Consider the following 17778-nt stretch of genomic DNA (forward strand, 5'->3'; position numbering starts at 1 on the left):
GTTAATGTTTTCATGTACACTAAAAATCTACTGAAGAAAAAGGCCACGGGGCAATTTTGCCTTCCTGGACAATTGGATTGGAGATCCAAAACACTACGGCTATGATTTCATAGTGTTTCACTCCGCTTAGGAAAAACATTTGACTCTTCCTTCAGAACCAACTATCTTTCATTACTGAGCTGACTGTTAACATTGTTGGTCATAGCATAAAGGCTTCACTGACAACAGCACATGTATGGAGGAGTATTGAGATATGCTATTTTGTAACTAACTTCTCCACATGGTATGATCGCAAGTCCTTTCCATCTTAAGGCACTTTAGCTACATAAGAGTTACTGAATATAACCACTGTGGTTACCAGGATACTGATGTTCCATAATACACAGGAAAGTACATTTACAAAATCTTTCATCACTTCAAAACAATGTGTTGAAGCAAAAATAACGTCTGGACTAAAACCCATCACAACACACATACACACACTTGTCCACCAGCTTTCCTACTGGACAAAACTGGTAGGAAGGAGACCGACAGAATAATTTATTAATATCAGGCAGGCAAGAAACAAACCTTTACTATCAATTCAAAGAGATTTAGCACTCCAGGGGGCAACAAAGCAAAACCAAAACAAAAAACCTCTCCCAAAACAGCATGACTATCTGTTTTAGAGATCTCGTGAAGCTCACTGGGAGCTTCACAAGAAAGCCTGCAGTGGAGAGACCACTGCAGGAACCTGTGGTTCCTCAGTCTAACCATGCATCTAACCACTCGAATGACTTGAGATAAAAAGCCTGCACAGATTGTGTTTTTATCTAACACAAAGCAAGCAGGAAACTGAAGGGCATATTTTAACAGAGCACCAAGAATTTGAAGTGGCAAGGCAAAATACCTGGGAAAAAAAAAGCAAGATAAAGGAAAGATAATAAGCGGGAATGAAGTTTGCAATGCAGTTCGGCTTTGGTTTCAACCATTCGTAAGCTTGAGTATCCCTCCCTTTATAGATGTTGTTCAGTATCACACATCAGCTATTTATGTGCACAGACTGCAATTGTTTTGGAACATGATAAAATACTCATTTGGTATCTGCAGTCCTGCAATTCGGCGACACACAAACTTGCCTATAGCACACAGGAATAATTCAGCAGGCATTGCTCTAACCCCGCTGGAGCTCTGCGGGTCATGATGATGGCTTCCCATTCCCAAATTCATGATCCTCTAAAAAGAAAAAAAAAAACCAACAAACTCAAATTAATTGGTAATTCAGCCCTCCAAACAGTCCAGAAGAAACTTCAGATCTGGAAGAGGAAACCATGCGGTTTTTAAGTCCTGGCTTTCCAAGCCATGCTAATGACTGTCTTTTGAAAATAGGAAACCCACAGCTAAAATACAGGGTTGCTTTCATCTTTGCTGCTGCTCCCAGAGCTTTGCCAAGTGTATGCTGAACCAGACCAAAATTAACATGTTACCAAAAAAATTGCGGAACAGCCTTGCTGTTTTCAGCATCCAAACTGAGGACATGTTTATACTTAAAACTTTGAAAGTTCTGTCAAAAGCACAGGTTACTTCTATAAATTAGAGTTCTATGAAAGTAGTCAGCAGTTAGTAGATATTATCGAGAATGGGTAACTTCACTCTAGCTCCTATTAAATGTATTTATGAAGTAATGCAAATTGGGATTTTAAACCAAAACCATCTTCCTACGCACCTTCCCACACACCTCCTCCTGTTATTTATTCTGAGAACTGCTTATGGCTTGTTATGGAGCATCTTTCAGGCAGCGCCTTACATCACTGCTCATGTACAAAACAATCTTTTAAGAACCTTTAATGTCTAGGGGCGCAGAAATCAGTGCTTTAAAGAAATCTTTGTATTTGCTGTTTAAAGATTCCCATACTGACATTGCAAGTTTATTCAGCTACAGTAAATGATTTTTTTTTTTTTTTTAATAGAAAACCTCAGTGTGAACATCAACCAAGAAAGTTTAGTTTTTGGTTAAGTGCTCATTAGGAACAGTTCCTATCATTTATGGCTAAAAGATAAATGCAAGAGAATTGACTTAGCAAACCTATCTCAAGTTCTCGCAAAAAAAAAAAAAAAAAGAAAAAAAAAAAAAGTCTTTCATTTTCCTGACTGCAGCTCTTTTTGATCCCAGTAATCAGCAATAAAACTGAAGCAAAGCTGCCAGTTTCCTTCCACTAATGCTGGCAACCCGGAGGTGAGCGCACAAGCAAGCAAGAGCAGGATAAAGAATGACAAGCGCTTCCTACTTAAGTAGCAAAGGGGCTGAAGGGCGGGAAGACGGCTCGGAGCAACACTTCTTACTTCCAAGAGTCAGATGGCCAAAGCCTTACTTGTTTATTTTTAAGCTTGTCACCCAACAGCCAAACATGTCTCAGAAGGATCCTGCTACTATTAGCAGAATTTAGGCTCAAGTCTCATAACTTTCTTCCTTCTTCCAAAGCTGAGGATAAAAGGTGGACTTCTCTCTATCCCCTAGAGCTCAAACACCTAGACTTAGCAGCCTGACACAAGACAGAAGTCAAACGACAAAGAGCCTTTTGAAGTAACCCTAAAGTTTTGTCAGCTACAGGGTCATAGGAAGAGAAGAAAGGACCTCGGTAACAGCTTAATGGGTTTCAATTTTTTACATTTTAAAAGCAAACCTGACTAATTCAGTAGCATTTTATTTCAGAAGCATTAATTTATCAGCTGGGGTTTAATAGTCACAGCATCATAACGTAGCTAGGCTAGCGCTATGAAACTCTAATGGACATATTAAACAGTTCCTTTAAGAGAAGCAACAGATCTCTACTTAGAATAACTGCTTAATGCTATTAGAAAATTAAGTGGTAATTTATAGCACAGACTAAAGCTGGCTAGGTTGAGATCCCCTTCACTGATCCAGAAAGTAAAACTAGTTCAACAGAAGCTAGCCTAGAACCTCAAATATTTCAGGGCTACCACTGCATAACATTTAACTGGCTCGGTATGTCGTATGAACACACCAGATTTTCATAGCTCTTCAGTCTATTGAGCTCTATCAGATTGTGCAGCACCGCATGGAAACAAAACAAAATGGGAGAACTGATTTTTATCTCTGACAAAATGAGATTTCAACTCATTAGCAATTTCTTCCAGGTTTCAGTGGGAAGAATCTGTGTACACCGATACCTATTTCCTTAAGCATCTTCTGGAAAATTTCAAGGTAGGGGATAGAAAGCAGCACATTCTTTTCTGTCTGCTTAGTTGAACTACAATTGAACGTGAGATTGGTGGAAGTTAAATACTGCAGCCGCATATGCCCAATGGTCAGGTCTTTGAAGAGTTTTAAGAAATGTGACTCTTCAGTAAGGGCTTTAAAGCACAAAACCATCATGAGCTGAAAGCTTGATTACAAATCTGGAAGCAAACCCTGCCTGTTCTGCAACAGTGGGGTGAAATTGCTCTTTGAAAAAGAGCAGGCAGAACAGTTTTAGACAATCTAGTTATGTCTGCAATAGGCAGTACACACTGAGAACTTCCATCACCTCAACAGAAATTCCTCTGAAAGGTACTACTATTGCTATTTTTTTTTAAACCCTTTGTCCAGGCTGGCCATCTTAGCAGCATTTTTATTTATTTATTTATTTTTTGCCAAAAGATTTGGTATCCTCCAGCTGGAGGAACAGTCAAGAAAAACTTCAAGATGCATTGTTTTGAACACAAGGATTCCAAACAAATTCTTCATTTTCCTGTTTGTAAAATGCTGTCAGACAGAAGAGGAGGACTATTTACTTTTTCTTGGAGAAGCTTTTTTGCCTGCTCAGATGCTCTTGTCCAACATGATACGCTCGTGAGTGAGAAAGAAATAAATGGTCAGTCATCACAAGCAAGTTTTACTTTCCTGGACCCTACAAGCAGATATGGACAGCAATGGAAATGCTGACTTAACATGTAAATCCCATCAGTAGGACAGTGATTGGGGGGTAGATTGATTTGTGTATTGATGCAATAGGCCACTCACCATTTTCCTAGCCATGGGCTGAGCAGCTTCAATAGAGCTTTTGCAAAGTCAAAGGAGAAAAATGTTGCATAAAGTTCAAACCCCAGGGACCAGTGGTTTTGTTTTTCACTACTTGACTTCAGACATGGCCCACTAAGGCCACACATTTTTAATTCAGAATCATGGCTGTGTACGCACCTCAGCTGCAAATACTAACCTCGCCAGAATCTGACAAATCACTGGTGTGGATTAGCCCTATGAAATATATGCTGATGTCTCGCATCGTAACAGATCAGCACGCGAGAAAGCCATGTTGGAACTACAGCTTGATGATGCAATAGCAGGAGACAGCCAGAAACATTCTCATATCCTTATTTTGGACATTAAAAAAAAAAAAAATAAAAATAAAAAATCGAGAGTGCAATCGAGCTCCTTAACAGACTACGTCTTAATTATCTTTGAGGCTGCCTCTCCCCGCACAATCCCCAGCTAGCCTAGACAGCAGTGCAACGGGTACTAGACAAATTTGTATTATGAGGCTAGGAACATTTAGAAGACTGCAAGAACATGGCACTGAGAATTTTTGTGTCTGGTTGTTCTATCAGTTTGAGGAGGAAAACAGGTTAGGTAAACGGCACAAAATTAATTCCCGTGGATCAAGGCTGTGTGGCAATTCTAAAGGCTGCACAGCAAAGGCAAATGGACTATCCAGTCGCACTATTCCATTGGAGGTCATCTGTATTTTCATAGTTATACTTATCAATAAGAGTGCTGGGAATATTATCGCAGAGACATGAATAATACAAACAGTCCTCTGCTTTGAGGCCACTATTTGTTCCCAAAGTCAGCTCTCACCACTGCAGGAAGTATCCTAACAAATACCGCTAAGCACATGATTTTAAATCAGGAGCCAAGGTGTTGCAGTGGAGACCAATCCTCCATTCATACACAGGAGAGAAAAAGAAATTTAAGTTTTTCTGCAGACAACAATAGGCCGAGTGTTTCCATATGCAAACTCAGCCCCAGTTTCATCTTTCTGCAATATGAGCAATTGAAATTTGGCTGGAGTCAGAGATGTACACATCCTGATGTGTTCCAACAGATTGTACCACTCCATCATGTTCAGTCTGTCTCTATCTTTATTTTGTACTTTACATGACATGTGGTGTATTTTGCAGATTAATGACTATTTTAATCCTCTTTATCACTGAAGAACGTCATCCTAGATGTGATGTAAATAGGTATTGTTAGATGGATGCTGCTCAGAGATGTATTTGAAGAGATATTCCAAAGCACAGAACTCATTCCAAGGCAAATATTACAAAACAAAAATCTCTGCTTTACTTGATCAGGAGTATTTAAAGCTAGCTGCTATGAACAGTAAAAATCTACCAGAGCCCTGTTACTGCATGAGAAGAGGATTACAGGCAGGTCAGTAGCATCCTCTTAAAAAAATAAATAAATGAATAACTGTGTAAGTGGCAGTGCATCTCAAAGTCAACACCAGGGGAATAGCTGCTGAAAGTTTAGCTACAAACAGCTGTGCACATTAAGCCCATTTTAGACAGTCAATTTTGCTGCCTGCTGTAGCTAAATGTTTGTTATGCTCTCAGTTATATGATCAAAATAAATTTAATAATCACAGACTATTAAATAAAATAGCAGAATAGTATGAGTAAAGCTATCAGCCGCTTACATAATGGGGAATAACGATTTAACTTTTTGCAAAAACCTTTAAAGACAGTGACAGGAAACACGAAAAGCCAAACTGAAACTCAGGACAGCAAGGCAAATGAAGTGAAGTCATCTGCTTTTGCCTCAAGCAAAAGGCCATTTAGAGTCTTAGAAAGCAGCGCCTCACTTCTCTTCTACAGTACAGACGAAGCTCACAGCCCAAAGTTTTCTGGGTACCTTCACAATATTCTTCTCTGGAGCAACCACTTCAGCTGTTTGCGTACACACGACTAAGAAGTATGACACTGGCCGTTTCAGAACAGTAATGCTCTTGAAATACATCAGCATCTACTACAAAAGGACTACAATGATGCATTCTAGGCAGCGCCCTGCAATGAAAGAGGGAATTAACATGCTACAGATGCCCTGTGGAAAACCTCCCATACGGTTATACTTTGAAAAGTATTCTTCTCATCGTGCTAATTCCCATGTGAAGCAAGTAGCAAAAGCTTGCTCAATATAATTGAGCGCAACAAATCCATCCAATCCTAGGAATTTCAGCCTCGACTTCAAAATGCCTTTTGTCTGTATTGTGGATTTTACATTTAAGCAAATTTGAAAGAAGATTTCCTGCCATCTTAACAGCCCTGCTACATTAGGGACCTGGCTCTTCTCCTTAGCCTTCCTTGGAGCCATGCTGCTGAGCAAAGGACCTGGTGGACAGGAAGAGAAGACAAAAGGACTTTGAGGTGATCAGCTGGTTGATGTTTATTTCTTTGTCTCTTAACCTGAGAAATGAAGACGTTCTAAAGCAAGAGGCAAGCATTAAAAAATAAAGGACAAATTTATCTAAAATACTATGCATAAAATACAGTATTATGGATTCAAATGTAGGTAACAGATTTCAGCTCTTGGTGTAAGCTCTTATTCTCAAACTCAAATATATTTTGTACATGTGTACAATGAAAAGACCAGTAACAACAAAAGCATAAGCATGTAGCCAGAAGGTGAGGGACCCAAGCAAATCACAAGCTGCGATTCAGACCATAAAGCCAGCTGCGGACAACGCAGGAATACAGCAGTGCAAAATATTACATTGCATCGAGCCTGCACTCTGGCAGGCCATTCATCTCCTGCCTTTGTTATTGGTAAATTGCTTCCGAGAAAGCGGCTGTTGCCCTAAACAGAATATCCACATACTGACTGGCTTTGTTGCAGAGCAAGTATTGATGCAATTTGAACAAGACAGCATTTATCAGGAATGACGGGGGCAGGAACACTTTTTCCCCCCTGTTTTTAAAGCCTCCGGCGAGTCTCTCTTGCTGCGACATGATGCCCAAGCTTCCCGCATCCACAAGACAACCCTAACTTCATTCCATGGCCCCCATCAAGAATTCACTGAGCCTCTTCTGGGGTCTGGCTCTTGCCCAGGTAAGTCTGCAGCACCGCATACATTCGTGTCCGAAGGCTGAGCTCTAATACACCAGTATGTCGCAAACACAAAAGCCCAACGTTTTTTGGCTGGCTACCCAGAAAGAAAACCCTCTCCACTGCTTGACACTTCCAGTGCTGAGGTTACATGGCTCTACTTAAAGACTCTGGAAATGAAGCGGCTATTTGAAACCCTGCAACTCAAACCACTTAAAGGCACTTAATCTTTTTCCAACAGTCCAAATGGGAGCTGCGAGCATCCTGCTCCATTCAAGAGTAATAACTGGTTTCCACAATAACGTGCACCCTCAACAATTTCTCAGTTTTCCTTTTTCCTGACGGGCTGCAACTTTTAAGTACATGCACGGGCACTGCCATACCCTATACTTGAGAATTAATCTTTGGCCAAGATCGTTGCCCAGGCTAATGTGCTTAGCTTGGATGCTGACACTGTTTCATTCTTTAGGGTTTCTAAACGCCTATGTGATCTTGCTGCGTAAAACGAAACAGACATCAAATTCAATTTCTTCAGCAAGAGCTTTGATAAATTATGCAGAGAAAGACTCACGTTCAGATGCCGATATACTCACTGGGAACTCAAACCACAGGTTTGAAATAACATTTTGCATTTAATCTTTTGAGAGGAATACTTAGCAGATTAAAGCAAATCTGCCCCTCTCTATTTCAGGCCACAATTATTGTAAGACTACCAGCGTAAGAAGTCAACTAGTGTTTGGTATTAGTGAATTATACTAATTCGAGCAGATTCCTCTAGGACCATTTTTGGCAAGTTACTAGTCCCAATATGAATGGGAAAATATTTAATACCGATAGAAAACCCTACTACTTAGACCTGGCAACTTGTCATGCCAAGTTCACAACCATATAGAGAATTTAGTGATTAAAACCTTTGCGCTGGAGGTAACCATGCATCTAAGCAGAGACCAGCTTCTGTTGTGAACGTGCAATCCAAATCCGCTTGAAATCTAACATGAGTGCATAATGTTTATTGTAACAGATGGTATCAACAAGATTTTTCTTTTTGTTGCTGTCACTTCACACTACGCAATGACATCATAACTAGGGGGATTCATCAACCCGAAATCCAAAAGAAAAGGGACAAAGCTTTTGGCAGAGAGCTGGAGCTAAAAATAACATAAGAGCCTTTAAAGAAAAGCCCAAAGCTTAAAAATGCAAATGTTTGGCTTTTGATTTAAGCATCTCGGTACTGAAGTCAGCATCGGGCAATTCCTGGAAAATACCAAGTAGTTTACCAAATCACTGTTTCATCTTTGCAACAACAACATCAGAAGACTATTTTTGAGGTCTCCTCACTTTTTTAGTGCTTTGAGGTGGCAGATTAAAGAACGGAAGCGCAGCAGTTGTGTGAGAAAATGCAAGTGTCTGTTATAGTAGAGTGTTAACAGAATAATGAGTCTCTTGAATGCAAGATTTAAAAAAAGAAAAAAACAAATGAAATAAATCCTCCCCCAAAACCACACCACACTGACCAACACGTCAGAACATACTGATTTGAAAATATAACCTAAGCAGCAAATGTTTGTTGGAGGAGAAAAGACCTAAATGAGTGAGGGAACTTTCAAGGTTAAACACTACTTTTAGTTAAACATGAAGACGTCAGTAAGGAGATGATAATTAGCTACTCTTAAATGGAAACTACACTAAGTATCAAGCTACTCTTACAGTAAGGAACCAGGGCCCAGCCATCTCTGTGCGCTTCTATATGTCTGTCTCTCTCTCTGTCCTTGACCTGAATCAAAATACACATTTGACTGTTGTAATTTTGTTAGAAAGAAGCTTATGATATGAAATTACTTAAATGCATCCCTGTCACTGAGCCAAAGCCTGGAATCCCAGTACTGAAGCACAGTTATCATCCACGCCGCACCTTTGCGTGATACCATGTTTTGGTCACATTGTCAATAGTGGAGGTGAACCCTAACACTGTAGATGACTCAGTGCCTTACCCCGCAGCTAAGACACACAAAGCTTTACCGAGACAACCAGGAAACGAGAGCCAACTCCCATCTTCTGTGCTTTTTTTTTTTTTTTCTTCTTCTCCCAGGCCGCATCTAAGTTATGCTGGCAATTTTTAAGCCCTTCATATTTGGTGACTTGAAAAACTTGAACTCAAAGTCATAATTTCATAACGATTTTCAGTTAGTCTCAAAACACAGAAAAGCCATCTGAGCCAAACAATTATTGATTTCGTCTCCTCTATAAACTTCTCTGAAGCTCACGTACTGCATGGAATAACAACTTCAGACTCTGCTTCATCAACCAAAGGGCTTGTCTAAGCCCCATCAGCCTGCCGCACCGCTCACCTCTGTGGGGAATCCGAACAGTTGAAATAACCAGTGAAACTGTCAAAGGTTCAGGAGAGGAATTCCCCAGAAAGGAACCCGCAAAGAAGATTAAATTAAACTCTGTAGCCAGACACTGTTTAGCAGGCTTGAGAGCTAAGACTTGCTCCAAACCACTGCTAAAAGATGTTACTGCATGGCATAACATAGTCATCTTCAGAAAAAAAAAAATCTGCAGGGAAAAAAAAACAACCCTCAAGTGAAGCCATTATCCTTGCAGTCAGCACACCAATGTTGTGGTAGCCCCAAAACAGCAGCAGCCGCCCTCCCAGGCTACTGTACCAGTTTGGCCAGGAGAGATCAAGTCTCGATCTCTCAAAAAGATGAAGAAATACCTACGTACATGTTCAGGAACCAGGCCTGCCTGGAGCAGAAAACAAAAGACTTTCTGGACTACTCTTCATCCATCAGTCCTGTCCCTTATGAAACACAGAGAACCAACGTGTGATTTGACTTTCCACAGTCACCAATGAAAATGGAAAGTGAAATAAAACATCAAATGCCACAGAGAGCGGCAACATTTGACTCTGCACACTAGTTAAAAGTGACTAGCACGTTGCTAGAGATACAAACCAAAACGAAGGTCTGCAATGTATAATCTTGCACAAGAACCTGATCACTGCTGACAGCATGAAACAGGACAACAAAACATTACAACTAAATTTAATACATATACGGGTCGATCTCTCAAAAACAGTGAAGGCATTCTTTTCCTCACCAGCTATATACAAAATATCCACTGTAATACTTCAAAATGAAGTGCTGGTAAGCAGCTTAGCCGCATGCGTTTCTGATCAGGTGGACACCTGCTTACACAAAGCCAAGTGGGATATGTTTTGCTGCTAGAAAGATTAGTTTAACACCATTTGCAGAACATTAGTATTTTGACCATTCATCCCAAGCTGGAAAACTTTTACAAATACACATAAAGATGAAATATTGCATTTTAAACATCAACCCAGTCAGACTGTGGAACAACCATTAGAACTTATCATCCTAGAAGGTGAATTTAACTTCTGTCTGCGTTTGTATGTGAATTTTCTATGTTCTCACATGAAGTAGCACAGTTTAGAGACAGCACAGTCAGAAATATATATTTAACTCCAAGTGAGAAGGCAGATGGGGCTGAAGGTAGTAAATCTAGTGCTGAATAAGTTTAAAAAAAAAGCGTTATTCACATGCAAGATGTACATGTGGAGTATATCCCTGCTTACAGTTGCAGAAATTCATATATTAAAAGAAGTGCAAATCTAACGTTAGGAAATCACTCTCAAAAAAACCCCCAGCCAAACTATTTCTCCCGAAACGCACATTTCCTTGTGCACTGCCTCTCATGAGCGAAGGTACATTTGTTTCTTTCCCCGATAGCACCCAACCTGAAGTACAACCTGCCCTATTTACACAACAGTAGTAACACGCCAAGGTTTCCTTTTAACCTACTGTATCCAGCAGGAGCCATCAGCTCTCCTGAACCAGAGGAAAGAAATAAGTATGCCATTTTGATCAATCCATGATAAAGAGAAACCTGACAATTTACTCTGCTCACATCTTCCTTCTTACTGCGTTATCATTCACACTAGTAAGCACTCTATATATACATATGGAAGAGTTACTCTGAGACTTTGCATAACGCTGTCGATCCAGTTCCTCTCCCTCTCCCCACAAACCTGAGACTTACTGGCACCTACTGCAGCAAAAAGCTGAAAATTAAAATACTGGAATAGAAACTACAAAATTAATATAGTCAAAGTGCCCTAAGGACTTCATTTAAGGTAGATAGCAAGGTAAAACCCATGACAGGATATGCCATTTGCCTGTGACAAACTCGCTACTAGTAGAGGAAGGCCCATCATGGGTGTAGACAATGCTTCTGCAGAAAAAAAGGAGCAATCTTGCAAATTCAAGTACAGTTCTGAATTAGAAGCCCTACCAGTATGGTTTCTAGGCCACTGCAAGTATTTGAAGCATTCCAACTAAGAGAGAGCATCATCTTAAATTAACAGCATGTTTCAGAGGTGCTGACTGCATGAACTACGAATCAATGACACCAAGTTTTACTGCACACAAGTAGCATAAGAGCAAGCATCTGAAGGATAATGTCAATTTAGAAAGCCTAAGTAGTTAACAAGAAGAGTCTGGAATGACAAGTGTAGAAACAGAGGTAAAGGCTTTGTTGTTCTAACAAGAAAGAGATAGCTGGGGATAGTGTATTTCAAACTTAAAAACAAGGTGATGGTTTAAGTACATTTAAAGAAGTAGATGCTACAGTCAAAGTAACTTATGTTTAGAAGATGGAGTCCATAAGCCTCCAAAATACACATACATAGGAAAAAAGCTAAGGCAGGATTTTTACAAGCAACATCTAGAGAGAAGCTTATGCGGTGTATAGAACACAGTGCATTAATCCTTCCCCGCACCATAAGGCACTGAAGGAGGAGCAATATGTAATAATAAAACTCACATCCAGCTAAAGCCACCTACAGAATAGGTTTTGAATAACTCTCAGGCAATGCAACAAACATTAACAAAAAAATCATTTAATCCCTGGTAGAGACATTAATGCCTAAATAACATTTAAGAAAGGTCATAAATATTTCACATGTGAAGCAGGGAGAGCTGAAGGCCTTCTCCAAAGAGCAGAGCTTACCTTCATGTGGCATTCTACAACACAGCAGAAATTCCACAGCCTCTCTGCAATATCAGATGTCCGTCTGATTTGCTTTATTTCTTTATACCCATCTCTGCTTCAGAGAAGCTTTTGTTGAGGTTTAGATGAGGAATTGCATATAATGACTTTCATATGAAAGTGTATTTCCTAACACTTACTGGAAAGTGAAGTTTTAGGAACTGAAAGCAAACTGAAGGCCACATGCTCAAGACTGGAATTTTACTGAGCTGTTTCTACTCAGGACTTCAACACCGAAGTGGAAATTTCCCCTAGGTGGAGTTCTTTGTTCAATGCAGCAGGCAATTAGAAGTCCCTAAGGTCTGCAGAAATGGCACAAGACTGATATTTTTGTCGGTGAGAATGTAAGCATACAATACAAAAATAATAACATGAAAGGCACAATTCTGCTGTAAAACACCCCTGGTTTTTCCTCACCCCAAGTCCTGGTAATTTGAAACAGACAGGTAACAGACGTAAGCATGCAAGATAGCTTTGGAAAAAGACCACTAAAACCAAATGTGATTTAAAAAAAAGCAGTATCGAGTCTGCATCACCTCCAATTAGATTATACAAAAAGGTCAAGTGGTAAAAAAGAAACTTTGCATCTTTAAAGGCCTTGAGGGCACAGCAAAAGTAGTTTATCATTGGACTACAAATCAAATTAGAATAGATTTATTTTCTTTTTCCAGTTGGCATCAGCGTCCTATTTGAAGTTCTCGGGAACTTCAGAAGCAAAACACAGCAGTCACTGAATTAAGACACAACCCTAGGATACATACTACCATGCAAAGAAAAACATTAATTGCTGGGTATCGATGATTTCTCTAAGCTCTTCTATTCAAATTTATCTGGAAGAGAGATTGCCAAAGGTTATCTGCCATCAACACCCGAAGATCTGAAAGGGAGACTGACTGTCACCGAGGAGCCCTAGGAAACGCCCTATTCAAAGGTTCACATACCAATAATTAAAAAAAAAAAAAAAAGTGCCACTCCCCTTCCTCTGTGCAGGAAAGAAAGAAAAACAAATTGTAGTTGATAAGAAGATTACCGGGTGTTCTAGGGACAGGGACTGGTAGCTAAGATAATCAAGCGAAAGAAAATCCAACTAATGGGGCTGTGCCAATCCAACTAAACTGATAATTGCAGACATTGCTACGCATTTTCCTAAAATCCAGTACACTTTCAAACGTCATCTTTATTATTGGAGGGGGGGGGGAAATCAATCTCTTGCATATTTTTCATCACATAACCTGATAGCATCCAGTAACAATCACAGCATAAAACCCAAGAACACTAACCATTTCGCTTCCTAAGCTCTGCATTGAGATACTATTCTTGAGAAAATCAGGCAGCAATAAAGACTCAAGAGCTGCGGTCCCCCACATACTGAGAGAGGAGGTACAGGAAAAATAAGAACTAAAATGTCACAGTTGACATTTTGGGGCAGCGGGTTCAGGTGGCTGGCATGCCTTCAGAGGCTGCAAATTCTGCTGCAGGAATGGCCGAACAGATCGAGGAGGCAGCGAGGACAGCCTGCTGCACTAACATAACCCCACACCAGTACCCAGTCGTACTGCTGCAGGTTGGGAGCAACTGCGCAGCCTGTAAAACCAACCCAATCGTGATCCTCTGAAAAAGAATGAGGCAGGAAAGGTTTCGTTTTAATCCTTTTCAAAGAGGTCAACACCCCCATTCCCTGGGGTTGCCAACCCCTCCTGGGGTGCTGAGGTGTGACGCTGCCTCTCGCCTCTCTGTGCCAAACCCTTTGTCAACCCCGTGACTGGCGAATCCCGGGATCTGCTTCTTCAGACGGACACAAGTTCAGAATAACATTACAGCTAGGTTTGTTTTCCAAGTTGGCATTTTGTAACACATGTCCGTAAGCAACAGCTTCCAGAAAGGATGTGCATAGCAGCCGAATTTGTCTTGGATATGGCAGAGGAAGTGATCTACCGCCAGAGGAGTTTCCAAACAGGTGAAAGAGATCAGATTTAACCCGGCCACCGCAGAGCAGCCAGGACAGTCCCCTACCACCAAGGCAATGCCAAGTAACCTGATCTAGCCAACTCAGGCTCCCTCGAGCAGTCCCACCAAGTCCTAAGTTATATCTCCTGCAAGATAAACTCCGCACAAGTTCTTCCAAAGACAATTACGGCCGCGTTCCACTGATTTATAGAAACTTAACAGAAGGACTGGTACAAAGTAGGTGGAATACTATTCCTCAAGAGCAGCTGAGTAAGCAAAAGTCACTGACTAGGCTAATTTCACACAACACATATTAAAAATATAAAAGAACCATGCTTATTGCCAGTTAGTAATTATCGCCAGCGTAGAGCTTCAGATTTTTGCATCGCATTGAGGTAGGTGTTCTGCTTAACCAAGCTTGTTAAATTTAACTGTAAACTGCCAAATCAAGTCATTCACAGGTAGCCACAAGCTTGTTCTTTATCCATCCCTATATATCCCAGGACATAAACAAGACAGATGTAGCTGTTTCGCATTTCCAAACAACACCCAGGCGTAGATTATTAAACTCTACTTATGTGCCATGTTTGAAGCTCAGCATATACTTTGCTCTTTGTTTTGCTGTTTCACTCTAACACACAGGTTATAATATAAAGTTTTTAAATCGACAAGATTTTTTCCCTAGCCATCTTGTCGTTTGGATAACCAGATTACACAAGGTGCTTATTTTTAGGGATAAAGTTAGAATGTTCCCCTCCAATTACTTTCACATACTGAGATACAAATGTAATATATATTCTTATATGTACACATGTACATGTATATATATGAACTGCGGCATCTAAGCCATTTCCATATTAAATGCACACCCTTTACACTTGGCTGAAGCATCTCCTCCAAAAGATAAGGTAACAGTTCAAACCTGAGGATTAATTCGGGATCTATCAAGCAGATACCAACCAAATGGATTCGTTTAACCGAGGCTCTCCTCTACGAAATTGCCCTCTAATACTCTTCTAAGCTTCTAGACCAATCTGAAGCTCACAGCTCTTGCTACCGTGCCAAGAATGCAGAGGTCACTTCTCAAAAAAATACCCCAACAAAAAACAAACCAACCCAAAAAACCCAACGAAACCGAAAAACAACCCAAAACCCCAAACATCCCAGTGGAACGAAGCTGCTAAACCATGCCAGGTGAGAGACCTGCGGGTTCTGGTCGGAGTGTTTTCCCGAAAACAGGGGGAAAACACCAGCCCATCACCGCTTACCCCTAGAAGGTCTTACAGAAGCTGCTCAACCTCCAGGTCTTTCCATGCGAGCCCAGACACCTCCAACACGCCGCTTACCTTCATCCTCCTCCCCCCCTCACCCACCCACCCACCCCAGCAGCCCAGGGGCGGGCTGACCCCGGGCGATAACGCAGCCCGGGGGAGGGGGGGGGGAAGAAAAGCTAAAAAAAAAAAAAAAAAAAACCAACCAAAGAGCCACCTGAAAATGGCGAAAAAGTCACCGCCTCTCCCCCACCTTCCGCTAAACAATGCCCGGTGCCCCCGTGGGAGCCCGCCGGCAGCGGGGCCGCACCCGCCGCCTCAGCCGCCTGAGAAGGGCAGCGGGCGCCGAGCCCCCAACGGCCGCCCGCGCGCCCCGACCAACGGCCGCCCGCGCGCTCCCACCCCGCAACGGCTGCAGCCCGGCCTCCTACCCACCTCGATGTAGCCGGCGAGCGTAGCCGCGAGGCCGGCCAGCCCCAGGAGGAGCAGGAGAGGGAAGCGCAGCGCGGAGCCCATGATCGTTCCGCCTCCGCCGCCGCCCAAACGCTACTGCGGCCTCAGCGCCCCCCTCGGCGGCGCGTCGGGAGCCGCCTCGCCAGGCCCCGCCCCACCCCGCTGCCCTGACCTATCGCGGCGAGGAGGAGGAATGACGTCCCGCAGCCCCCGGCTGGCGGCCAATCGTCGCGTCGCCGGGGAAGGCCGTCCCCGCCCCCGGGTGAGTAAGGATGGCTGGGTGAGGGCGCCACGCCTCCTTCCCCGCTAACAGCCAATAGGAGGAGGCGCAGGGCAGGATGGCCCACCCACGGGGGGGGGGGGGCTCCCTCCTCCGGGAAATGGCGGCCACAGAGGAGGGCTAAGGCGGCGCCTGGGCCTCGAGGGGAAACACCCCAGGGGGATTCTTCACCCCTCTTTTATTTTTAGGCTGCTGTATAAATTAACCACCCGCGTGAAAGTCCTCGCATCGAGGAGCCTAAAGGGCCGTGGGCTTGTGTGTGGGTCTGTGGACTAAAAGCCCTCCTTCACCACTCTGAGGAGGAAGGGATTCCTGAGGTAATAACAAGGAGAATGAGGCAGTTTACCTTAACTAAAAGGAAAAGAATAAAGTTTCCCATTCTAAAAAGAAAACCAGCTCCACATCTATGCTTGATTTCTTGAACCCCCAGACCCATGGTGCTACTAGCAAGTTCCAAGCCCTTCTTGCTTTCCAATAAAAACCAACACAGTTGTGCTTTCTCTTATTTCTTTTTAATCTTAAAATACAGCTACTGAAGAATAATCATAGGCTGCTCCATCCCACCACCAACACTGAGGACTTCCACTGCCTGGAAGAGAAGACAGCACACATGCACGTGCTGCCAACCTGCGTAAAGACAGCAAAGCTGTCGGTAAACTTCAATTAATCAATTTTTTTTTAATTTTTTTTTTTATCCCCATGATACATCCCCACCTTATCCGGTTTGGCATGAGACAGCCATGCTGCCAGTTTCACTCAGTGCAGATGTTCTGCCACAGCTGGTGCCACTATTTAAGAAAACATTTCTGGCTTTAAAATCGATTCTGCCAAGTTTGCACTGAAGCTATTATAAATTCACCATGTTACTTATAAAAAAAAGTTTAAAACAAACAAAAAATATAAAATCAAGCAGAGCTGCTGATACAGTAGCCTTCCCATAGCAGTGCAAAACATTTACTAGTCCCTTTTTAGTATTTTCTTTGGCTTTCACGACGAGAACGTACTTCAGTCAATTCAGGGACGACAAATGCCTGCCTTGAAGGTGTAACCACTAAAGTTCCTGCTGGTTTCAGTGGCAAGAACATTTTTAGATGACACCTTTAAAAATACAATCTAAACCAATAAAATTTAGACTTCTGTTGTTTTTTTTAAAGCCATAACAATCAGTAAACCCATTAGAATTATGTCAGAAAAGTAGTATCCTATACATTCTATATATTCGCTTTCATTTTTGTATGAAAATACATCAGGTGCTGAACATGGGCAGGGGAAAAAAAAAAACAAAAAACAAAAACCTTTGTACAAAATGGCGCACAGATATAAACCATTTCCATTCTCAACTTCCATGTTCTTTAGTGTCTCTTACGAGTGCTATTTTCTGAAATGGTTGAAGGGAATATTGGTTGCTGAAATGTTGCAGATGGGGGTAAATCTGTACAATAGATCAATAAGCAGCCCAGTTTTAATTAAAACAGCTGACTGGTCCACTAGTCACTTATTATAGTCTTTTTTTTTTATAGTATTTGAAAACCCTTAAATCTCTTTTACTGCAGTTCTCTGGCATATATAATTTTCTTTTTCAACTTGGCCAAATGCAGGTGGAAAATGGAGTTAACAAGTGCTTTTTAAAAATGGATACATTTTAATGCAAGTATTTTATTGTGTAATAT

General features: G+C 41.7%; 1 protein-coding gene across 5 annotated transcripts in view; it reads right to left on the reverse strand.

Moving 5' to 3' along the window:
* APLP2 (amyloid beta precursor like protein 2) overlaps nucleotides 1-15908 on the reverse strand; it is a 48370-nt gene extending 32462 nt beyond the window's left edge. For all 5 annotated transcript variants that reach the window (XM_082493857.1, XM_082493856.1, XM_082493855.1 and 2 more), the window contains exon 1: nucleotides 15811-15908. In XM_082493857.1, coding sequence (XP_082349983.1) covers nucleotides 15811-15891 — 81 coding nt within the window. In that variant the 5' untranslated portion in view covers nucleotides 15892-15908. The remainder of the gene's footprint in view (nucleotides 1-15810) is intronic.
* Between the last annotated feature and the right edge of the window lie 1870 nt (nucleotides 15909-17778).

This window comes from Vanellus vanellus (assembly GCF_965231255.1).
Source record: "Vanellus vanellus genome assembly, chromosome: 21".
Lineage (NCBI taxonomy): Eukaryota > Metazoa > Chordata > Aves > Charadriiformes > Charadriidae > Vanellus > Vanellus vanellus.